The sequence below is a fragment of the Mustela erminea genome, chromosome 4, assembly GCF_009829155.1.
Source record: "Mustela erminea isolate mMusErm1 chromosome 4, mMusErm1.Pri, whole genome shotgun sequence".
NCBI lineage: Eukaryota > Metazoa > Chordata > Mammalia > Carnivora > Mustelidae > Mustela > Mustela erminea.
In genome coordinates, this window is record NC_045617.1 from 100,397,471 (window position 1) to 100,423,397 (window position 25,927).

General features: G+C 35.2%; 1 protein-coding gene across 1 annotated transcript in view; it reads left to right on the forward strand.

The window, feature by feature from the left end:
• Positions 1–25,927, forward strand: part of TINAG (tubulointerstitial nephritis antigen) — a 101,006-nt gene that overhangs the window by 42,657 nt on the left and 32,422 nt on the right. Inside the window, exons 7-9 of the mRNA XM_032340285.1 lie at positions 771–951; positions 2,654–2,699; positions 5,871–5,994. Coding sequence (XP_032196176.1) covers positions 771–951; positions 2,654–2,699; positions 5,871–5,994 — 351 coding nt within the window. The remainder of the gene's footprint in view (positions 1–770; positions 952–2,653; positions 2,700–5,870; positions 5,995–25,927) is intronic.

The following is a 25,927-nucleotide window of genomic DNA, read 5'->3' on the forward strand; positions in this document are numbered from 1 at the left end:
TATCCCTACTCCCTTAACCCCCAGCAACCCTCATATAAAATCAATTTTATGGCTTATTTTCCTTATGATCTTCTTCTATATTCAATAAATAACGTTAGTTTTGGTTCCAAATAATTTGTACTTTTCTATGTTCGGTTTCAAAATCAGAAATCAAAATTATTTTGTTTATTCTTCTGTACAATGTATGTGTCTGATAACTTTCTACTCTATTAACTTTTAACAATATCTTAGTGTATAGTATTTCTCCCAATATATGCTGAACCACAGAAACATATTGAACAATTGAAATCCCATGAGGAGTTATTTATAACTCAATAACAATTTAAAAATAAAACAAAGAACAAAACATCCCTAATTATAATACTTACATCATTGATCAAAATACCCTATCTCAACATAATAAAATAATTGTCTTTTTCACATTAAACTTGGTTTTTCTACATTATAATTATAGATACAGGATGAAGTCCTGCCCCTATTAATATTACCACAGATTTATTGGCAGTCACTTTTCATCTTTAGGAAGTTCTGTACTGTAGATAAATTATTTATTAAAATGGATTGAAACAAGACTTTTAAAATTACAATAAAAATGAGGGGGCAGGGAAGAGTACAATATATTGAACTGGTATGTTGGAATTAATTCACATTTTGAATGTTACACATGTAGGCAGTTAGGAAAATTTATAAATGTTTAATTCATAAAATTGCACATAGATAGTATATTACAGCATTTTCCTAAGTATTACTTCTTTGCTAATTCCTCATAGACTGGTATCCCATGCATGCTATCCACTTTTCAAGGACCAAAATGCTACCAATGATGGCTGCGCCATGGCAAGTAGGTCTGATGGGCGTGGAAAACGGCATGCCACAAAGCCATGTCCCAACAACATCGAGAAATCGAACAGAATCTACCAATGTTCTCCTCCATACAGAGTGTCCTCCAATGTAAGTCTAAATGGCAAGAATTAACAATGGTTAACTTTCTCAAAAAGATATAGCTCTGCTGTTATTAAAACTCTTTAAAAACTATTATATTCTAAAGTAATGTTAGTTTTCAGAAATAATTTTTATATTCCTAAAATGTCCATTAAAGGTTTTCAGATTTCTGATCTTTGTATTATTAACAGCATGAATAATTGTGTGACATATATTTACATACTTGACAAATAAAAGCTAAATCAGGGGTGCCTGGGTGGCTCAGTGGGTTAAAGCCTCTGCCTTCAGCTCAGGTCATGATCCAGAGTACTGGGATCGAGCCCCACATCGGGCTCCCTGCTCAGCTGGGAGCCTGTTTCCTCCTCTCTCTCTGCCTGCCTCTCTGCCTACTTGTGATCTCTGTATGTCAAATAAATAAACAAAATCTTAAAAAAAAAAAAAAAGCTAAATCAGACCTTTTTTCACTGACTTTATGGCAGTAGTAGTTCATTGTGCTAATTCTTTGCCTTACTCCACAAAATAATTGAAGTAGACATAGCCATTATGGGAAAATGATTCCCTTAGATTCTAGTTTTTCATGTTGAAATCCTGGATAAATTTTACTTCATCATATCGGTGTTACCCAGACCTCACTTTCAGAATATCTGAAACTTCAGTGGCTTTCAGTTACCTACAAAATATGGTTTAGTTACCTACAGACTATGGCATATAGGTCTTCTATGATTTGGTTCTTACCTACTGCCTTTACAGACTTTTGTCCTTTCTGCATATGCCCCTCCACCTGCTCGTAAGGCTCCTGATAAACAGGACTACTGTCTGCTCCCTAGACACATCATGCTCTCTCATGCTTGTCTGCTTAGGCAGGTGATGATTCCATTGACCCATGTTGGTTATCCCATTTCCATCGGTAGAGTCCCACACATGGGTCAAGGCCCAGGTTAAAACTTCATCTCCTCTGTGACCTTACCTTGACTCCTACACAGGATTAATTTTCCTTTTCATTTGCATCCCTGGGAACTTGGAGCTTATCTCTGTAATAGAACTAAATATATCATAATGCAATTAGTTGTGCTACTGTCTGTCTACTCCACCAAAATGTAAATTCCTTGAGACAGGTGCAGGGTCAGTATTTGTTTCTGTCCTAGTTTTTTGTATATACTCTGTGATCAATGCACATATATGAATGAATGAATAAATGAATGACCTGCCTTTTTACTGAGGACTGCATCACACAGTGGGTGACAACATAGAAATATTTATACACTATAGCCACACTGAGGACCTCACTAAACAATCATCTGGGGTTCTCATGATCAAAAGAATGGAGATGACACAAATCTCCACTGATAAAACATGGTTTTAATTAATTATTTTTATCTGTTTATTAATTATTTTTTATCTATTATTTTTATCTATTTTTTATCTGTTTATTAATTATTTTTTATCTATTACTTTATTTCTTCTTCATTCCAAAATTATCACCAGTGGAAAAAGTCAATGAAACAAATGGGTCTATCTTGTCTTTAGCAACTTAATGAATGTGCTGTTTCACACTAAGTATTTCAAGGTATTATTAAGAGTAAATTATAAGTGGTCAAGTCACATTGGATTGTATAATTCTTAAATTGATTATGAAGCACCTAACATTATGCACCAAACAATAGGTATAATATGCTCTGATAATAATGTTTATTGATACTTTCCCTTCTAGGAAACTGAGATAATGAAAGAAATCATGCAAAATGGACCAGTTCAAGGTAAGTTTGGATGAAATATGGTTGTATCTTATTTCTTTAATAACAATATTACCTTTTAATTCATGCAAAAGGAGCTTAATAAAAGACAGAAAATTTTTACTTTGGGTGTTCATAAAGGTTCAACAGTCTTAAGATCAGTGCAATTATAGGATATATGCTACCTAATAACTTCATTATCTGTCATTTTATTTTAAGAAAATAGGCACATTCATTGAGTTCCTAAATATTAATAACACATTTGATGAAAGTCTGCTGAATCTTTCCAAAAGTGATCATGGGCCAAATAGACAATCAAACATGAAATGCTAAGTGGTAGAGCTCATTTAATTATTCAGTCATATTTAAGAATCATACATAGTATTAGAAATTTCCTCACCTTCACTCTAAAGGGATTAGGTAATGGATTGAAAAAAAATCAAGCTTTAGCAGTAGAAAAAAATCTAAATATTTTCCTTTTCCCGTAAACTCAAAATAAATTAAATATTTCAGTGTGATTTTTGTGTTTTATAAAATGCCTTGTATTTTGATCAATTTTGTAGATGTGTTATGGCTAGTAAGTTAACAGCAAATAAGAAAATAATATACTGAATTTACATTATCTTTGATTTTTAAGATATCATTTGTGAGATGTAATTCCTCTGTTCACCTACCGAATTTTATTTTGCACCACTGCAATGGGTGAAGAAGATAGGTTTATAGAATATATTCCCTGTACTAAACATTGCCTGGAAGAGCATGGAAGAACAAAGCAAGCCAGGCCTAAAATAGAAGTTCAGGTTGTGAACATGTGAAAGCCCCCAAATATATTATCAGTGGAATGAATCAAATAAATTTAAATGAACCAAAATTAAATTTAAAACATTTGATATACACCTAAGGAATTATTGGTCAACATCTGCTTTAGCTTTTCTGAATGCTGACCTAATTAGTCCTGGTTCAGCATCTAGCAGGAATCACAGATTTCAAAGTTGTGTTGGAATGATATTTATTGATCATTATCACCACTTAACATTTATTGAGAAACTAGAGCTTACACTAAACGTGTCCTGAATTTAATTCTAAAAATCCTGGGACCTTAAACAAAACCTGGACAAATGAAGATAAATTTTTTTTCCTTATAATAATGTAATTTTTATTAGGTGCTATAAGACTGGGGGAGTCATATGTAATTACATGCATGCTTCAGTAAATTAAGTTCATGTGACAAATTTAAAGGAGCACAGGCATTGGGAGTCAAGGCTGAATTCAAAATTCCACCTTTGACATTTGCTACTTAGAACGACTTTGAGCAAGTTATTTCAGTTCCCTGAATCTTCAAGTTATTGTATAACTGTTTCAAGTTTTTCTCTCTCTTTTAATGAGTCAGAAGAAATTTGGATCATAATTCTTTAAAACTGAGAGCCCCGGGGGTTTATTTCATAGTCAAGTACTTAAATGTTCATGAATTTCACATAATACATAAAAATAATCAAAAGTGAGAATCACAGTAAGAATCAAAAGATAAACATTTTAAAATAGTAGAGCTGAAATCTAAATTATTCAATGCCTGTGTTAAGAACGTACCTCCTGCCAGCCCGAGCCAGGAGTAGAAGATAGTGTTGCCATCAAGGTGAGCTCCATCCTGCCCTAGGCTTCCTAACTATGCTGTGCGTATGCTTGCGACAGTTTTCCAAAAGCAAAATTGCACTACAGTAACTTATGTAGTTATGTCCTTACGGGCTCATCAGGTCTGTTTTGGTGTCAGAAACTGAAACAAGGAGCTACTTTCAAGTTGATTGTAATGACCTCTCTCCCATGCTGCTTCTGTCAGTACTGTTTCTCAGCAATGAAGCATATATTTTATTCCTGGTGCTTAAGGAGAGTTGAGAGGAGCTGAAGGGGTCAATTGTTCCACAAAAGAGAAAACCCACTAGCAGTATCTTCACATTTATATAAGTGCTGGTTGACTCGTCTTGCTGTAGATGCCACGTGATTGTCAGCATAGCATTGTCTGGGTTAACATACGGCATTTTCTCCTTGCTCAGTCCAAAGAATGGAAAAGGCAGTAGAATGTTGGGTAAATAACAGGGTGTACATTCATCTAAAATCTGTAGAATTAAAAATAAGTTTAGGTGCCGAAAAGAGAATGAAACAAGATCTGCATAAAGTACAGTTATATAAATTCTTAAAATCCTATGAGAATGTATTTTATTTATTTATTTTTGGGGGGATGTATTTAAAGTAGATAAAGAAGACCTAACTTCTTTTGAGAATATTCAAACAGCATAAGAAAAAGCATGAAACATTGAAAAAGGAGATAAAAGGTGGAACATTAAAAAGTTATACATGACTTTGGAGTAGTAGTTTCATTTTAGGATCTGTCAAATACTTGTGACCTTAATTTTTGTTTTTAATTTTAAAAAACATGCCAAACTAATATAGACAAGCATTGTGCATTTATCACGGTATACTTACCTAGTCCCAACTAAAAATATTTTTAATTCATGTCTTCTGCAAATTTAGTCTTTACCCTGTGTTGTCTAAGCCCTTCAACAAAACAGCACACGATATAGAAAAGACGTAATCTAGGTGAGGGTATGAAGGAGAGCTTTATCAAATATAAGCTTTTACTTTCTTAAGAATACAGCAGTGGCTTAGCTCTCCAGACCTGGGAGGATGAAGCTTTGCCAGAGTATCCTTTGGCCAAAGGTTTGCTTTTTATTCAAACTCACCAAGAAAAGGTTTGCATTTATTTCCAAGGATTAAGGACAATTTAAGCCCTGTTTGCTAGGTTCACCTTTCACTGCTAGCTTAATTGGAGTTTAAGAGGCTCCTGGTGAAGTCCAAGGTTAATGGAGAAACAGCAATCACCAGCCAAGTGCACTGGGGCCTCTCAGCAAGGGTCTGAATTCCTGGTAACAATGGTACTGTCAATTAAGAATAGATGGTGTTTTAAAGGTATAATATGTACTTAAGTAATATCCTAAGTAGCTAAAAGTTGTTTTTATAAGAGAACAACAACAAAAAATTGCAGCAATTAAATCAAGTAGGAAAGAAAATTAGGCTGAGTTGCAAAGTCCCTCCTTAGATTCTCCTCCTGGCAATTTAACCATTGATTGTTCTGTGAGAATTTCTAGAGATTTTAAAAGAGATTTGTTTAAAACTCTTTCATTCTGTTGGGTTTTATTTTAGCCATAATGCAAGTCCATGAGGATTTCTTCCATTATAAGACAGGGATATATAGGCATGTTACCAGAACAAATGAAGAAGCAAGCAAATATCGAAAGTTCCAGACACATGCAGTCAAACTCACTGGGTAAGGCAATTTCTTAAAAATCTTCATTTACTGACTTGTTGATTTTAGCCATTCTGACTGGTGTGAGGTGATATCTCATTGTGGTTTTGATTTGTATTTCCCTGATGCCGAGTGATATGGAGCACTTTTTCATGTGTCTGTTGGCCATCTGGATGTCTTCTTTGCAGAAATGTCTGTTCATGTCCTCTGCCCATTTCTTGATTGGATTATTTGTTCTTTGGGTGTTGAGTTTGCAGAGAAAGACAACTATCACATGATCTCCCTGATATGAGGAAGTGGTGATGCAACATGGGGGCTTAAGTGGGTAGGAGAAGAATAAATTAAACAAGATGGGATTGGGAGGGAGACAAACCATAAGTGACTCTTAATCTCACAAAACAAACTGAGGGTTGCTGGGGGGAGGGGGTTTGGGAGAAGGGGGTGGGATTATGGACACTGGGGAGGGTATGTGCTTTGGTGAGTGCTGTGAAGTGTGTAAACCTGGTGATTCACAGACCTGTACCCCTGGGGATAAAAACATATGTTTATAAAAAATAAAAAATTAAAAAAAAATCTTCATTTAATGCTTTTGGAAAATGAAAGTGAACATACATGTGCATACAGGTATCAGAATTCTCCTTGGTATGAAAGAGTTCCTTACAAATTAAAAGTTATCCAAACCTGGACACTATTTAGTCATTATTTTAAAGTCTGGTTAAAGGGTAACTCAATATTCTGGAAAAGATGACCTCTCTCTCAGTTGTGAGTTTGTTCTAAAAATCTGTTTTAAGGACAAGGGAAATATATTATTGGAATAAATTCCCCATATGGCATAAGCAGGGGAAAAGTACAAATCCAGAGTATATTAGGATTTGGAAAGAAGGTTTTAGACAGAATTATGAATGGAAGTGATTAGCAGGAAGAAATAAAAAGTAGGGTCACCTTTAATTCAGTACGAAATTATTTTTTGTATTTCTTTGAGCATTTTAGAAATTACACTTAGAAAATTGTGGGTAAAATACATTAATCTCTACCAGGGTAAGAAATAGCTTCAAAATTGGCTTGCATTATGAGTAAGTAGTTTCATAAATAGACTGTACTCAAAAGAGAGTGTGGTCATCTGAGACCACTTTACCCAGTGCTTTTTCCAGCTCATTCTGACTTTGCCCTGTCTTTAAGACCTTTCTCCTAATGTCTCAGTTCAACTCCAACAAAATGCTACAGGAAATGTTTCTGGGTCTTTTTTTTTTTTTTCATTTTTATCCAAATTCTCATTTTTCTCACTTCCATCATGATAAATGTAAATGACTTTGTTCCTATTGAACATGTCCTTCCTGTCGAAATTTGATTAAATCATTCTTATACATCTCCTCACTTTGACTCCTCTTATACATCTTATATTTATTACTGGTATGATTCTTAATATATTACAGGCTTATAGAATTTACATTCTGCTCTGAAACTATAATACTAATAGTTGTTTAAGCTTTATTGTGTATTAATAGAGTCAATGATAAGCAAATATTTTTATGATGGCTTTTCTATCCTTGAGTTTAATTTTTATCAGTTATATTGTTGAATAATTTTGTTAAATTATTTTCCAGCAATTATTGTTTTAATTTATCATTTTTTAAATTAATTTTTTTTTTTTTTTTAGTCAAGAAGGACTCTTAATGCCTGTGTTCCCTAATTTCTTACATGTTTGAGAAAGTGTTTGTTTTCCTTTAATTCAAGAATACTACTATGCATAAAATTCTGGAACTACAGTTACTTCAGAACTTTGCCGATGTTGCTCCAGGGTTTCTGGCATTAAGTTTTCCTGCAGAAAAATCTCTGGCTAACTGAATGTTTCTGTCTCCTTAGAAGTGACATGACTTTTTCTATTTGAACACTCATACTTGTTTCTTTCATCCTTGAATTAAATATATTCACTTTTTAAAGTACATATTATACATATGTTGGATCTTCTATATCTCCCTATTATCTTTTTAATAACATTTATACTATAAATTTATTTGGGTTTTGTTGTGTATGATTTCTTTCTATATTGTCCCATCTATCCTTGAACATTTATTATATTTGGTGTTTATTCTCCAAATGGCTCTTGCCTCTGAAATATATTTTTTAAATATTTAATTTATTTGTTTTACAGACAGAGATCACAAGTAGGCAGAGAGGCAGGCAAAGAGAAAGAGAAGCAGGCTCCCTGATGAGCAGAGAGCCCGATGCGGGGCTTGATCCCAGGGCCCTGGGATCATGACCTGAGCTGAAAGCAGAGGCTTTAACCCACTGAGCCACACAGGTGCCCTGTCTCTGAAATATTTCAAAATTTTTTTTTCTTTTCTCTTTCTTTTGATTGTCCTTCAAGCTCTTCGAGCTATGGGCTAGAGAGTTCATATAATTTCTTTGAGTGTATGTCTGACTTCTGTAGTATTTTTGAATAATTCTTTTTGAGCTGTACATATTTATGGCCTTTTCCTGCTTTCTTTTGTAAAATTTAATCTTAAAGTTATGCATTTTACTATCATGTCCTCTCTTTCTAGTGCACTTTCTCTACCCACACCTCAAAAGTTCCTCAGCCCCATACATACTGTCAATGAATTATGGCATTCAGTCTGGCCACTACTCCATCCCTCTGCTTGAGGCTACTACACTTCCTTTCTTATCTAATTAAAATACCATGGCAAATCATTATACTCAATTATACATCTTGGACTCCTCTGGCCCTGCTTCATTAATCATACTTGCTTAGCAAAATCTCAACTCTGGTTAAATACTATTTGGCCTGTTTTTTGTTTAAATTGTGTTTATTTATTTATTTTTAAATTCCAGCATAGTTAGCATACAGTGTATATAGTTTTAGGTGTAAAATATAATGATTCACCAGTTCTATACATTATCAGTGCTCATGAAGTTAAGTGTATTCTTAACCACTTTACCTCTTTCACCCATTCTCCCACCCATCTCCTTTCTGGCAACCAGCAATTTTCTATATTTAAGAATCTGTTTTGTTGCTGTGGTAGTGGTTGTTGTTGGTGGTGGTCTCTTTATTTACTTTTTTTAAAAGATTTTATTTATTTGACAGATGTAGACCACAAGTAGGCAGAGAAGCAGGCAGAGGGGCGGGGGAAGCAGACTTCCCACTGAGCAGAGAGCCTGATGCGGGGCTCCATCCCAGGATCCTGAGATCATGACCTGAGCCGAAGGCAGGGGCTTAACCCACTGAGCCACCCAGGCATCCCATATTTGTTTTGCTTTTGAAATTCCACATATGAGTGAAATCATACAGTATTTGTCTTTCTCTGACTTATTTCACTTAGCATTATACTCTCTAGCTCCATCCATTCCATTATAAATGGTAAGATTTTATTCTTTTTTATAGCTGAGTAATATCTTTTTTAAGCTGTGTAATTGTATGTATGTGTATGTATTTAATGTGTGTATTTAATGTGTGTGTATAATGTATATATATATATATATACAAACACACACACACGTATATGCATATATATGTGTGTGTGTGTGTGTGTGTGTGTGTGTGTGTATCCATTCGTCTATTGATATTATTATCCATTCATCTATTGATGGATACTGGGACTGCTTCCATATCTTGACTCTTCTAAGTAATGCTACAATAAACTTAGGGGTACATATATCTTTTCAAATTAATGTTTTTGTATTCTTTGGGTATATGCCCAGTAGTGGAATTTCTAGATCATATGGTAGTTCTATTTTTAACTTTTTGAGGAACCTCCACACTGTTTACCACAGTGGCTGCATTGGTTTGCATTCCCAGTGCAAACCATTGCATGAGAGTTCCCATTTCTCCACATTCTCACTAGCACTTATTCTTTGTGTTTTTGATTTTAGCCATTCTGATAGGTGTGAGGTAATATCTCTTTCTGGTTTTGATTTGTATTTCCCTGACTATCAGTGATGTTGAGCATCTTTTCATGTGTCTGTTAGCCATCTGTATGTCTTTTTTTAAAATTAAATTTATTTTTTTTCAGTGTTCCAAGTTTCACTGTTTATGCTTATGCACTACACCCAGTGCTCCATTCAATATATGCCCTCCTTAATACCCACCACCAGGCTCACCCAACTCCTGCACCCCCTCCCCTCCAAAACCCTCTGTTTGTTTCTTCGAGTCCACAGTCTCTCATGCTTCGTCTCCTCCTCTAATTTCCCCCAATTCACTTTTCCTTTCCTTCTCCTAATGCCCTCTATGTTATTCCTTATGCTCCACAAGTAAGTGAAACCATATGATAATTGACTTTCTCTGCTTGACTTATTTCACTCAGCATAATCTCCTCCAGTCCTCTCCATGTTGATATAAGAATTGGGTATTCATCCTTTCTGATGGCTGTGTAATATTCTATTGTATATATGGACCATATCTTTAAAAAAATTTTTTTAATTTTTAATTTTTAAAATTTATTTTCAATGTAACTGTATTCATTGTTTTTGCACCACACCTAGTGCTCTATGCAATCCGTGCCCTCTCCAATACCCACCACTTGGTTCCCCCAACCTCCCACCCCCCTACCACTTCAAACCCCTCAGATTGTTTTTCAGAGTCCATAGTCTCTCATGATCCACCTCCCCTTTCAATTTCCCTCAACTCCCTTCTCCTCTCTAACTCCCCTTGTCCTCCATGCTATTTGTTATGCTCCACAAATAAGTGAAACCATATAATAATTGACTCTCTCTACTTGACTTATTTCACTCAGCATAATCTCTTCCAGTCCTGTCCATGTTGCTACAAAAGTTGGGTATTCATCCTTTTTGATGGAGGCATAATACTCCATAGTGCATATGGATAATCTTCCTTATCCATTCGTCTGTTGAAGGGCATCTTTGTTCTTTCCACAGTTTGGCGACCGTGGCCATTGCTGCTATAAACATTGGGGTACAGATGGCCCTTCTTTTAGTACATCTGTATCTTTGGGGTAAATACCCAGGAGTGCAATTGCAGGGTCATAGGGAAGCTCTATTTTCAATTTCTTGAGGAATCTCCACACTGTTCTCCAAAGTGGCTGCACCAACTTGCATTTCCACCAACAGTGTAAGAGGGTTCCCCTTTCTCCACATACCCTCCAACTCATGTTGTTTCCTGTCTTGCTAATTTTGGCCATTCTAACTGGTGTAAGGTGGTATCTCAATGTGGTTTTAATTTGAATCTCCCTGATGGCTAGTGATGATGAACATTTTTTCATGTGTATGCTAGCCATTTGTATGTCTTCATTGGAGAAGTGTCTGTTCATATCTTCTGCCCATTTTTGATATGATTATATGTTTTGTGTGTGTTGAGTTTGAGAAGTTCTTTATAGATCCTGGTTATCAACCATTTGTCTGTACTGTCATTTGCAAATATCTTCTCCCATTCCGTGAGTTGTCTCTTTGTTTTCTTGATTGTTTCCTTTGCTGTGCAGAAGCTTTTGATTTTGATGAAGTCCCAAAAGTTCATCTTCGCTTTTGTTTTCTTTGCCTTTGGAGACATATCTTGAAAGAAGTTGCTGTGGCTGATATCGAAGAGGTTACTGCCTATATTCTCCTCTAGGATTCTGATGGATTCCTGTCTCATGTTGAGGTCTTTTATCCATTTTGAGTTTATCTTTGTGTATGGTGTAAGAGAATGGTCGAGTTTCATTCTTCTACATATAGCTGTCCAATTTTCCCAACACCATTTATTGAAGAGACTGTCTTTTTTCCACTGTATATTTTTTCCTGTTTTGTCGAAGATTATTTGACCATAGAGTTGAGGGTCCATATCTGGGCTCTCTACTCTGTTCCACTGGTCTATGTATCTGTTTTTATACCAGTTCCATGCTGTCTTGGTGATCACAGCTTTGTAGTAAAGCTTTAAATCAGGTAACGTGACGCCCCTAGTTTTATTTTTGTTTTTCAATATTTCTTAGCAATTCGGGGTCTCTTCTGATTACATACAAATTTTTGGATTATTTGCTCCAGTTCTTTGAAAAATATGGGTGAAATTTTAATCGGAATGGCATTAAAAGTATAGATTGCTCTAGGCAGTATAGACATTTTAACAATGTTTATTCTTCTGATCCAAGAGCATGGAATGGTCTTCCATCTTTGTGTGTCTTCTTCAATTTCTTTCATGAGTGTTCTGTAGTTCCTTGAATACAGATCATTTACCTCTTTGGTTAGGTTTATTCCCAAGTATCTTATGGTTCTTGGTGCTATAGTAAATGGAATTGATTCTCTAATTTCCCTTTCTGTATTTTCATTGTTAGTATATAAGAAAGCCACTGATTTCTGTACATTGACTTTGTATCCTGCCACGTTGCTGAATTGTTGTATGAGTTCTAGTAGTTTGGGGGTGGAGTCTTTTGGGCTTTCCATATAAAGAATAATGTCATCTGTGAAGAGAGAGAGTTTGACTTCTTCATTGCCAATTTGGATACCTTTTATTTCTCTTTGTTGTCTGATTGCTGTTGCTAGGACTTCTAATACTATGTTGAGCAAGAGTGGTGAGAGTGGGCATCCTTGTCGTGTTCCTCATCTCAATGGGAAGGCTGCAAGCTTTTTCCCATTGAGGATGATATTTGCTGTGGGTCTTTCATAGATAGATTTTATGAAGTTCAGGAATATTCCATCTATCCCTATACTTTGAAGTGTTTTAATCAGGAATGGATGCTGGATTTTGTCAAATGCTTTTTCTGCATCAATTGAGATGAACATATGGTTCTCTCTTCTTTTATTAATTTGTTCTATCACATTGATTGATTTGCAAATGTTGAGCCATACTTGTAGCCCAGGAATGAATTCCACTTCGTCATGGTGGATAATCCTTAATGTGCTGTTGGATCCTGTTTGCTAGCATCTTGTTGAGAATCTTAGCATCCATATTCATCAATGATATTGGTCGAAATTCGCCTATTTGGTAGGGTCTTTGCCTGGTTTGGGGATGAAGGTAATGCTGACTTCATAGAAAGAGTCTGGAAATTTTCCTTCTGCTTCAATTTTTTGAAAGACTTCAGGAGAATAGGTGTTATTTCTTCTTTGAAAGTTTGGTAGAATTCCCCAGAGAATCCAGCAGGTCCTGGGCTCTTGTTTTTTGGGAGGTTTTAATCATTTATTTATTTATTTATTTATATATTTATTTTAAAAGATTTTATTTATTTATTTGACAGACAGATCACAAGTAGGCAGAGAGGCAGGCAGAGAGAGAGGAGGAAGCAGGCTCCCTGCTGAGCAGAAAGCCCGATACGGGACTCGATCCCAGGACCCTGAGATCATGACCTGAGCCGAAGGCAGAGGCTTCACCCACTGAGCCACCCAGGCGCCCCTTTTGGGAGGTTTTTGATCACTGCTTCAATCTCATTACTAGATATTGGTCTATTCAGGTTGTCTATTTCTTCCTGGTTCAATTTTGGAAGTTTATAGTTTCCAGGAATGCATCCATTTCATCTAGGTTGCTTAGCTTATTGACATATAACTGTTGATAATAACTTTTGATGATTGTTTCTACTTCATTGGTGTTAGTTGTGATCTTTCCCTTTTCATTCATAATTTTATGAATTTGGGCTTTCTCTCTTTTCTTTTGGATTGGTGTGGCCAATGGTTTATCGATCTTATTGATTCTTCCAAAAAACCAACTTCTAGTTTCATTGATACGTTCTACTGTATCTCTGGTTTCTACCTCATTGATCTCAGCTCCTTTCTTATGTGTGGAGTTGGTTTGATTTGTTGTTGATTCTCCAGTTCTTTAAGGTGTAGAGACAGCTGGTGTTTTCTGGATTTTTCAATTTTTTTGAGGGAGGCTTGGATGGCTATGTATTTCCTCCTTAGGATCGTCTTTGCTGTATCCCATAGGTTTTGGACCAAGTGTCTTCATTCTCATTGGTTTCCATGAATTGGTTCAGTTCTTCCTTGATTTCCTGGTTGATCCAAGCATTCTTAAGCAAAGTGGTCTTTAGCTTCCAGGTGTTTGAGTTCCTTCCAAACTTTTCCTTGTGATTGAGCTCAAGTTTCAAAGCATTGTGATCTGAGAATGTGCAGGGAATAATCTCAGTCTTTTGGTATTGGTTGAGTCCTGATTTGTTACCCAGTATGTGGTCTATTCTGGGGAAGGTTCCATGTGCACTTGAGAAGAATGAGTATTCTGTTGTTTTAGGGTGGAATGTTCTGTATATATCTATGCGGTCCATCTTGGACCATATCTTTTTTATCCATCTGTTTGTTGAAGGGCAACTTCGCTCTTTCCACAGTTTGGTGATTGTGGTCATTGCTGCTATGAAAATTGGGGTACATATGGCCTTTCTTCCCAGTACATCTGTATTTCTGGGATAAATACCCAGTAGTGCAATTGCAGGGTAATAAGATAGCTCTATATTTAATTTCTTAAGGAATCTTCACACTGTTTTCCAAAGTGGCTATACCAACTTGCATTCCCTCCAAGAGTGTAAGAGGGTTCCCATTTCTCCACATCCCCTCCAACACTTGTTGTTTCCTGTCTTGTTCATTTTGGCCGTTCTAACTGGTGTAAGGTAGTATCTCAATGTGATTTTGATTTGAATCTCCCTGATGGCTAGTGATGATGAACATTTTTTCATGTGTCTGCTAGCCATTTGTATGTCTTCTTTGGAGAAGTGTCTGTTCATGTCTTCTGCCCATTTTTTGACATGATTATCTGTTTTCTGAGTGTTGAGTTTGAGGAGTTCTGTATAGATCTTGGATACCAGCCCTCTCTCTGTAGTGTCATTTGCGAATATCTTCTCCCATTCCATGGGGTGTCTCCTTGTTTTGTTGACTGTTTCTTTTGTTGTGCAGAAGCTTTTGGTCTTGATGAAGCCCCAAAAGTTATTTTCACTTTTATTTCCTTTGCCTTTGGAGACATTTTTTTTTTTTTTTTGAGACATGTCTTGAAAGAAGTTGCTGTGGCCAATGTCGAAGAGGTTACTGCCTGTGTTCTCCTCTAGGATTTTGATAGATTTCTGCCTCACATTGAGGTCTTTTATCCATTTTGAGTTTATCTTTGCATATGGTGTAAGAGAATGGTCAACTTTCATTCTTCTATACCCAACTGTATGTCTTTTTCAGAAGGTTTCATTTAACCACAAATTTCAAGCAGTTATTTAATACTACCAAGCAATCATATTCTGGATTCCTATTTTGCTTCATGCCCCTCCCTTCAATTGATTATCTCAAAACTTACTCTTTTTCCTTAAATTCCCAATACCTACATCCTTGTATTTTTAGCTCATAACCCTGAATTCTATTTCACCAAAAAGAATAAAGCAATCTGAGAACAACCCACAGTATCACAGATACCACCTACTCACATGCCTTCCCTCATACTCTTTCTTCCCACTTCTTCCATAGATAAAGCATCCATATTCCTATTTAAATCCCTCTTGCTATAGTGTAGACCCCAAACCCTCTCTGCTATTCAAGAATATAGGGAAACAATTTTCTGTTTTTTTCCTCTGTAATAAAAAAAATATATATTTCTGCCACAATATAAGCATGCAATTATTTCTCAGATAGTATGAAAAAAATACTTTCAAGGTTGTCTGAATTTATTTTCTTCAATTTTTCTCTGTTGATGTTTTCTTAAACCTCTTCATCATTTTTCATTTCCTCTCTCCTATCCACAAAAAATATTCATTTTAAGTTTATCAATGGCTTTTTCATTGCTATATCTATAAGTCAAAATCCAGATTTGCCCATCCCCTCCACTGACTTTTCTTTACTGGCTGTGATTTTTCAGTCAGTTTCAGCTAGTTTTTTCCCCCTGTATTTGTATACTTCTTACTGCTGGAATGCTCGAGTATCAGTTCTTAGTCCTTTTCTCTCTTCTATTCTCAGTTGTTCTCTTACCAGGCTCTCAACTCATCCTGACTTTGAGAACCATCTCAGTATGTCACCAATGGAATCAATATCTCCAGCCCAGATCTCCCTCCTGATCTCCAGACTCCTATGTTCCCTGGGCTATTTGACATCCCCACCTGGATACCTAATAGATGACTCAAATTCAGCACTTCCAAACAGACCTGCAAATCTTCCCATTTCTACATGCTGAACAATATCTACCTTTTCTATGTTAGTTGATGACAGTGACATTTTCCACGTGCTCTAACTGAAAACCTTGGAGTCTTTAGAATTATCTTTTATTCCTCTGCTTAAAACTCACTTCCAATGTCAGGAACTCTGTTGGGTCTTTCAACTTATATCTAACATCCAACCACCTTTCATTGTCTGAACTACTACCACCCTTGCTTGAACCACCATTACCCATTATTTTGAACATGGGTCTTCCTGAATTTACCTTTGCTTTTAAAAGTCTAGTTTCAACAGAGAAATATTCCTTTAGAACATAAGTCAGATCTTGTCACTCCTTTGCTCAGAAGTCTATATTTTCCTATTTCCCACAGAGTAAAAGCCAGGGTCTTTACAAAAACCTGCATGATCTGAGGACTCTCCCATCTGTCTGCCAACACCCTCCTCAACTTCTGATCTCAATTTCTGTTAATCTTTACCTTGTTATTCCTGCTTTGCTACCTTTTAATGTTTCAGGAACCCACACCCCAGGTCTCTCCCTTTGCCAAAATGCTTTTTATCAGATTTCCAATTCCTTAGTTTCTGTATCTCCATCTACTCTTTGCTTAGATCTCATCTTCTCAGTGTGACTTCCTGACTGCCCTATTTAATGCTGTTACGCCCTCTCCTCCAGCAAGTCTGAGCCCCCTTACCTGATCTATTTAAATGTTTTTTCATAACAATGATCACTTTCTAATATACAATTTAATTTAATTAGCTTTTTATGTTCATTGTGACTTCTGCATCCCTAGTCAAATGAAGCTACAGGAGAACAGCTGTCTGTATTATTGATTAACATTGCCAAACTACATAGTACAGTGCTGACCCATAATGTATTTAATACTTTCACTAGTATTAAGAAGGATATGTATTGCATGAAGCACTGGGTGTGGTGCATAAACAATGAATTTTGGAACACTGAAAAAATAAAATAAATTTTAAAAAAATTATATATTTTTTAACCTTACACTCTTATGCTAGCTCTTATTTAGTCCTCAACTTTAAATGGAACAGCTCTTTGTTGAGAAATAGAGTGAGGGGCAGTTTGGAGGAGATACCTGAGGCACTCAGTTTTAACTGAAATTTGTAATTCTTGGGCCCATGCTCATCAAATCAACTCTGGCCTCTTTGTTCACAGCTCAGAGAATTTGGTGGTTCTCAGAATATCTTGCATGTATCTTTGCTGTTATATGCTACTCTTTGCCTTATTTTTGCCTCCCCTTACTCCATCTTCCAACCATTGTCTCTGGCAGGTTAGCCAGGACTTTGGCAGCCCAGTGGGCTTCCAGTGTAGTTTATTCTTCAGTTGATGCCTCTTGGGTGTAGTGGGAAGGGATGACATAATCTGAGTGCTGTGGCCTGCTCATGTTCTTGTTATAAAGATCTTGACAGGTACTTCTGGACTGTCTTGCATATTTTTAGGGGGAAAATGTAACTGTGAAAGTCTGGAGATGAAGGGGGAGGGTTGTGGTCAGTGTTGTTGCTCAGCATTTATTCTTGCTTTGGTACAGAACAAAATGTGTGTTGTCATTATTACTCAAAGTTGTCATTGGGGATTATAGCTATTTGCTTGGTTCACTAAAGATACGAAGAAGTACTGGGATTTTAAAATCTGTTTTGTTTATTTTGTTTTTTTTTATTTCTAATTGTTGAGTGACTTTTTGGGAAGGCAAATGGTATACCTTTGTATCTCCACTCAAACTAGAAATTCAGCTTTGCTTTAGTTCCATTTTTCTTCAGTTTGTAAGTCATTGTCCTTCTAAAGCTCTCCTTTCTATGCACACTTCAGTATTAATTTTTGTCTTTTCTAATGATGTTCTTGACTTAGAAAAATTTTCCTACCACATACCTGATGATTGAAATGATGTTTCTTCTCATTTAGAGAACTATGAAAATGCCAACATTGAGGTAGAGTCTTTCTTGATTTATTAGAATTGATCGTTTATCATCTCTTCCACCTATTTAGCCATGCTGGTCATGTTTTCTTCACTCTACTCCTAAATTCATTCATGCTGCGATTGAACAAGATATAAATGTGTTTCTATTTAATTACACAGACACTCTTTGTATATCTTCCATGTTCAGTATGTCAGTTGCAGTAATGTGTTCAGTTTTATAAACTTCTAGGAAATTTACCTTACATGTGTGGCAATTAGCAAGGCTTATTCGCTAGTAGGCAAATTACTTTTAGAGAATATGTTTATTTTTCAGAAATATTTTAGGTCATCTGGGCATTGTTAGGTACCCTGAAGCAGTAGATTTTAATTCGTTTCTCCATTAGTAATTCCTGACGGTAATTACTGCATTCAGAAAATTAATGCATCAGTGAATTAGAGAGTAATCAAATAGACTGTGTAAGTTAATGTTCCTTATCAGACAGCTTAAATATTCTCTTATGAAGTACCTTGCAAATTTATCACAACAAATTCTACTTGCTGCCCTTTCTGTAGAAGACAAAGCTATTAGATTTAACTTACTTGAACAAATGATCTTTGTATTTCTTTTAAAGATCACTTTGACTATAAAGAATGTGATACAAAAAGGCAAATTATAGTAAGCCAAGTAAAAGATAACAATCTGGACTTGATAATTTGGTGGAGGAGTTGGGGAGACATGAATGAATAAAAAAATATTTAAGGAGAAAAGCTGGCAGATGTGACATGGTTTTGGAATAGAGCATGGGCAATGAGATAGGGAAGGAGTTTACTAATGGGCCTAATGATTTTGAGATGTCTTTAAGATATAAATATGCAGATCGGCATCAGAGGAGACAGATATACTGATCTCAAAGTCATAGGAGAGATAAGATTTGAAGACAGATGAGACTAAACAGAATAAGAAAAAAAAAAGAGAGAGAAAGACTGATTGTGACTATACCATTGGGAAAATCCAATATTTAATGACTGGCTAGAAAATGATGAGTCTACAAAGAAGGAGAAAGAAGGCCAGCAATTATTTATTTATTTATTTATTTATTTTTTGAAGATTTCTGAGAAAGCTATAAAACTATAAGAATGATGTTCCAGAGTAATTTAAGGGATTGGTTTTAGAGAGAGACTGAGTGGCAAATTTCTTATATCGGGAGAAGGCAAAGAGGATGAGGTGAGATGAAACATTTTTAGCATTTAAGATAAGGGTAAATTGAGGAAAATTCCCACCAAATTGTTTGTTTGTTTCTTTCTCTCTCTCTCTCTCTCTCTTTCTTTCTTTCCATCTATCTCTAGAATGTAGAAGGTAAGGTTATCTCTAAAGGAAAGAGGTAGTGAGAGAGAGATGCATTATCAGAAATTTGATGTGTTGAACCATGATGATTTGCAATGATCATCTAGAAGTTTAGGAGAAGGAGTTGCCCAGAGGAACCTGAAGGGATTGCTGCACATTGCTGATGGTACCCTTCAGCCCTCTTGTATTTGCCTTCTGCAGTTGTAGTCAACTGCTTTGGTGTTTGTAGCAAAATGAGTAGTTGAATTCATTCAAGTTGGGCAGTTTTCCAGATGGATACAATGGAGAGTCAGAAAAACAAGGCGTTTAAGGTGTGAGTATTGAAAATATCGCTAAAATGACAGAAAGCTTAATAAGCCCAATTAAAAGAGAGAATTGATAGACTTGGAGAAAATAGAAAAATCATTAGATTAAAGGTCATGATGATTTAATTTCAGTGATTTTCTGATTCTCTGTTTTTCTTAACTTTTAGATTTTTAAATCATTATTTATGAGAAAAAATATAATCATGTAATATTAAGGAAGTAATACTTTACAAATTATGAATACAGTAATGAAGGATGACTATAGGCCATAACTTTTTTATGTTAGTGCCTAATTATGTTGTAATACTGATTGTCTACTTTGTAGTCATAAACTTTTGATATCTATTATATCTAACTATATATCTAGCCATCCACTGATCCATCCATCCAAACAAAGATAATTGTCTAAGAAAGTATAAAAATATTTCAAAGTTAAGTTTCCAACATATTTTTCCATATTTTCTGTACACATCATAAGTAGCAAGGATTCCAGGAGCCTTATTATTATTTAGTGTCATTAAAAATTACTTGACATAGCCTTAGTGTGGTCACCACTTGTTTTTCCCCATTCATCTTTTTTTTTTCTATTTCCTTTCTGAATAACAACTAAACATTAAGCCTGAATTTTCATGCTAGATTATGTTTAACCCAGGGCAAATTGATAAATTCTGAGCAGATGTTTTAATTAGAGGTTTTTATTTTTTATTTTTTTAAAGATTTTAAAGATTTTATTTTTATTTATCTGACAGAGAGAGAGACCACAAGTAGGCAGAGAGCAGGCAGTGAGAGAGAGAGGGAAGCAGGCTCCCTGCCAAGCAGAGAGCCCAATGCAGGGCTTGATCCCAGGACCCTGAGATCATGACCTGAGCCAGAGGCAGAGACTTAATCCACTAAGCCACCCAGGCACCCTTTAATTAGAGGTTTTTAATGCATAGCAAAGTCTAAGAGAGTTGAATGAACATTTCAGATACACTTATTTCAAAAATGCAAATAAATATGTGAAAATTGGTATAGATAATACATTTGATTTGGGTGTTAGGATATTTTTGAACTGCAAAATGCTTAGTTCTTTCTTTTTTTGCAGGGGGTGTACTGTTTTGGATAACAGTAGTGGCTGCAACAAATGCACTAAAAATACTGAATAGTTCAAATACATTCAAATAAAATTGTATTTCTTGTTCACATAATAGTTCAAGATGGGTGATACTGGATTTTGGGTCACTCTCTTCCATATATGGTTTCAGGGCTCAAGCTCTTTGCGCATTATTGCCTTGCCATCTCTTAGGGTCACATGTGATTTCAGTCAGCTCATGGAAAATGAAGAGGAGCATGAGGAGGGCTTCTTAAGTTCATTTATGCAAAGCCTTGACTCATTCCTGACCCTTATTGTTCCATTCACATTCATTCTGGCTAGAATTCATTTATATGGCTCTCCCAAGTACAAAGGTGGCTGAAAGATATAAGAGATTTGGCAGGAACATTTTAATATCAGAACAAATAGAGTTGTATTTTGGAGTAGAATTCCAGATTTTCATAAGTCATTTTTTAAAGATATTTATTTATTTATTTATTTGAGAGGGAGAAAGAGAGAACGAGAGAGAGAGAGAGAATGAGTGTGAGATGAGGGAGGATCAGAGGGAGAAGCAGACTTCCCACTGAGCAGGGAGCCTGAACCAGGATCCTGGACTCCAGGATCATGACTTGAGCCAAAGGCAGTCACCTAACCAACTGAGCCAACCACATGTCCCTAAATTTTCATAAATCTTAAAGAAAAAAAACAAAGATACAAATTTTCAGTTTGGGGAGTGTCAACTTGATCTATATCTCTCAGACCCACTATGATTATGTGTTCTCTTTTTAGAAAATATTCATTGAAAAATTTTGAGAATCTTTGCTTCACAAGCTTGAATAAGTTACTTAAAGTACTCAGTGCCAACTTTATCCATTTGCACTGATATAGTAGTGTTGTACAACCCTCATACTTAAAAATCTTTCTGAGAATTATTATTCCATTTTACCAGAAATCGGAGACTGTGAATGTTTAGAAACAATACAGAACAAATCCAAAAACTTTTCAGATTTTCCCTTCTAGCTTTAATAAGAATATCCTACCAATACTATAAGGAAAGTCCAGTGCCAAGATTCATCCAATGTCTGTTTACACCTAGGCTTTCTGAAGCAATTATTGTATTTTCTCTTTTACTAAAAATTTTCTTAGGGTAAAAATAAATATATGCTTTTTTCCTATCTAAAATTCTAATCTCACTTACTCTGACCATACACCTTTCATCTTTACATAAAGACTTTTGCTCAAGTTTTTAACAAGAAACTTTTTAAAAGTCCATAACATGTGTCAAGTACTGTGATAGGCATTAGGAATATGAATACCAATAATATACTACTCCTGTCCTCAAGTAAGTTGAGAGAGAGAAAGTGGGCTGGAGTGGAAAGGGAGAGAGAGAGCCAAAAGGAGGAAGCAGGTATTAACACATAATGTCTTAAGAGTAGAGATGGAAATAGGATAGGAATTTATACTGAGTAGTGAGGATATGCAGCATATAGAAAGGCTCATAACTCCCATTTCTCCCATCAGAGAAGACTCTGATGAAAAGGTGACTTCTACTGTAGAGCAAGTGGGAGTTAACTAAAAGCATATTGGAAGAGAAGACCAAGTTTCAGGAAAAGTGAACAGCAAATGTATACTTTCATAGTAAGAGAGAATATGACATATTTACAAAATTGGAAGGAATTTAATATGGGCTGACTGAAAAGCGAGGAGGAATCTAGTAAAAAAATAAGACTAAGAGGTAGCCAAGTCACAGAGGCATTCTATTTAATCATAATTTTCTTACTTATCCCATGAAGCATAGCCTGGCTTTGCAGGCTTCACCCTGAGTTTGCTTCATATTCCTCCATTATCTCTATATTAATTTAAGTGTCTTTTCAGCAACATCGTTTGGTTTATGGTAAAAATTCCAAAAGTGTCCATGTGACATCTCTTTCCATATCCTGTGAAGTGATATTTCCCATAGAAACCAAGATAAGTCTTTCACATTTATGAGCAGTTCAGTTCAGCATCCTAGTGTTATCCTTCTACTTTGATATGAGATATATCTAAGAGCAGCAACTATCATCAAAGAAAAGAAATGGGATTTCAAACATGGTTGGAAAAGGAAAAGGAATCTTTTTTTTTTTTTTTTTTTGATGCTTTATGGCAGAGCTGAGCTCTGGGAAATATAAACATCCATGAACTTGGCTGGTTTTCAGATGTTTACAGTCAAGTGGAGGCAGCCCTGGAACCAGTATAATGTAAGTGCACTGGTTCTGAAATGAATGGAAACACAGAGGAGGAAACCTCACCCAAGGATATGTAGGTACATTTAGAGATAGTACAAGTGAGGAGTAAAGTAGGAAATGAATAAAGGTAAATATATTAATTATTCCTTGGTGTTTTCTCTTTTGTGAACTCTAATTTATCCTCCCCTTTACTCATTTCTCTAATGGAGTCAGTTTTTAAAATGAGCTCATAATGCATTGAAAGCATTAATCCTTTAACCTTATTGATTGAACTCTGGTTTATTGTTGGCTTTTAGAAATTAATTTCTAATGATTTTGAATGAGACAATACTTGAACTTTTATTCTATCTTTTAAAAGTTATATATATTTTTTGAAGATTTTATCTATTTATTTGACAGACAGAGATCACAAGTAGGCAGAGAGGCAGGCAGAGAGAGAGGAGGAAGCAGGCTCCCCGCTGAGCAGAGACTGATGCGGGGCTTGATCCCAGGACCCTGAGATCATGACCTGAGCCTAAGGCAGAGACTTAACCCACTGAGCCACCCAGGTGCCCCTAAAGTTATATTTTTAAATTAATTGAGTAAAAATGTACCTGGGAGATATTTGGGTAAATGATGTATAAGGACGATTTAATTTTTTCCTCTCCAAACTCTAAGTTAAAAGCATCAAGACCATAAAATGAATAATGCACTTCTTCCTTACTCTTTATAATAATATATTTTTATTACATTTTAAATTCTTACATAAATTTATTAAGGTTTGATTCTTGGTTGTCCTCTTCAAAATATGATCTATTATTCAACTTCTATTATTTTTAATACCAAATGGTGTTTGCATTGCTTCATTGTTCTCATTTTTTCAATATTTATGCAGTTATTTTTCCTGTTTATTTTTCCCAATGAGATTTAAAAAAAAAAAAACTCGGAGCAACTTAAATTAGAACTTGTTTTATTTATAAGGAAGACAGCATAGATTTTTTTTTAAACTTTCTAAAGACAATATTATAAAGAACACAGAATTTTTTTTTTTCCCTAGAGAAATGTTAGTCTTCAAGGATTTTGTTTTTGTAATACTTTTTTTTCCCCTCTATAGTGTGACATCTTCTTATGATTCTTTGTTTTTTTTTTTAAAGATTTTATTTATTTATTTGACAGAGAGAGATCACAGGTAGATAGAGAGGCAGGCAGAGAGAGAGAGGGAAGCAGGCTCCCTGCTGAGCAGAGAGCCCGATGCGGGACTCGATCCCAGGACCCCGAGATCATGACCTGAGCCGAAGGCAGCGGCTCAACCCACTGAGCCACCCAGGCGCCCCTCTTCTTATGATTCTTAAAGGCAACTTTCAAAAATGGAACTAACTGGCTGCTGAGCTGGTATTTTATCTCACATATGTTACCAAGTTGAAGTATTTCAATAGTAAATAATATTAAAAAGATAATCTGATTAAACTGACCAAAGAATTTACTAATTTTCAAACTTAAAATATTTTGTCTGTTTAAGATCAGTAAAGTATCATAGATTTTATATATCAAGTAACCTAATGTAAAAGAAGAAGACACTGTGATATAGATTTTTCAGAAATTACATGCTGGTTAGCTTCAGAACCAATACTTAGTTCAATCCACTTCAATACTAATCTTTTTGATAGACCACTGGGACACAACACTGTGTTAAGAGTATGTGTGTTGAAGTCAGGCACATCTAAATGATATGGCTGCCATTTGTTTACCTGCATTTAGCTGTCCGTAAACTGAGAATAAAAGGGCGTTTGTGAGGGTTTACATGAAATGCAGACACAGTATTTGTATTTTTGATATATGAAAGTGTTTAATAAATACCATTGACTCTTACTATAGTAAATGTTATTTCTATTGACTACTACTATTTATTAATATAAAAAGTGGAAATCAATGAGGCTATATTTGTAATTAGATATATAGTAACAGATTTTTAAATATGTTGCACTTTGCCCTGAATTTATAACATTTCGAAATAGGTTAAATTTTTTAGATGACATTCTCAAATTCTGTTCTTCAGATTTCTTCCTTGTGGATGAAAACTGAACTTCTGATTTGAGAAATTTGAACTGATTATTTGGAAAATGAAACCATCATGTGTTTAATAGACAAGTGATATCATCAAAAAATTTCTTTAAAAATTAACTCAATATTCCTTCTCTAATATTTTCAAATTTTTAAATTTATGCATTATAATATAGCTGTAACATTGTGCAATTTTGTTTCTCACGCAAATCCATGATTGTTATTTGGTAATCAACTTCAGAATGAATTTTGCTGGGGAATGGAATGTAGAATTATATTGTGTAATTTAATATTTTCCAAAATTTGGATGAATTTAATTGAAAATATTAGCTTCAGTGGCACTATTTGGCTTTTTTTTTTTTTTAAGATTTTATTTATTTGACAGAGAGAGATCACAAGTAGACAGAGAGGCAGGCAGAGAGAAAGAGGAGGAAGCAGGCTCCCCATTGAGCATGATGCGGGGATCATGACCAGAGCCAAAGGCAGAGACTTTAACCCACTAAGCCACCCAGGCGCCCCACTATTTGGGTTCTTTAGGACTGATACTTTCCTAAAATGTATAAAAGTGTGACAAAACACTATTGAGTACCGAACTTAGGAAAAATTACGCAGAATAAAATATCTTTTATGGGAGCTTCTTAGGTTGTTAGCGAAGACATCTAATTAAATACTATTCCTTGATTTCCTTGGAGGAAATCTGGACAGAATATGGATTTAAATTTTTTTAATAAAATTTTAAAAATCCTTAATTTTTGTGTGAAATAAGAGGATGACATTAGGTAATAGAGGAATTTGGTGAAATTTGAAACGGAATTAGCTTTGGTGCATTGGTAAGTACAGAAAATACTCTATTGTACACATAAAAATAACTCCAGAGCAAAACAAAAGCTTATTTCATGAATATTAAAATGTCCAGGACTTCAAGAACTTGGAAAGAGTACTCACCATAATTTTGTTTCTTTAAATTCCTCTGAGGTTTAATCTTTATGTGTTGTTTCTTGACTTAAGATCAATTGTCTTTTTTT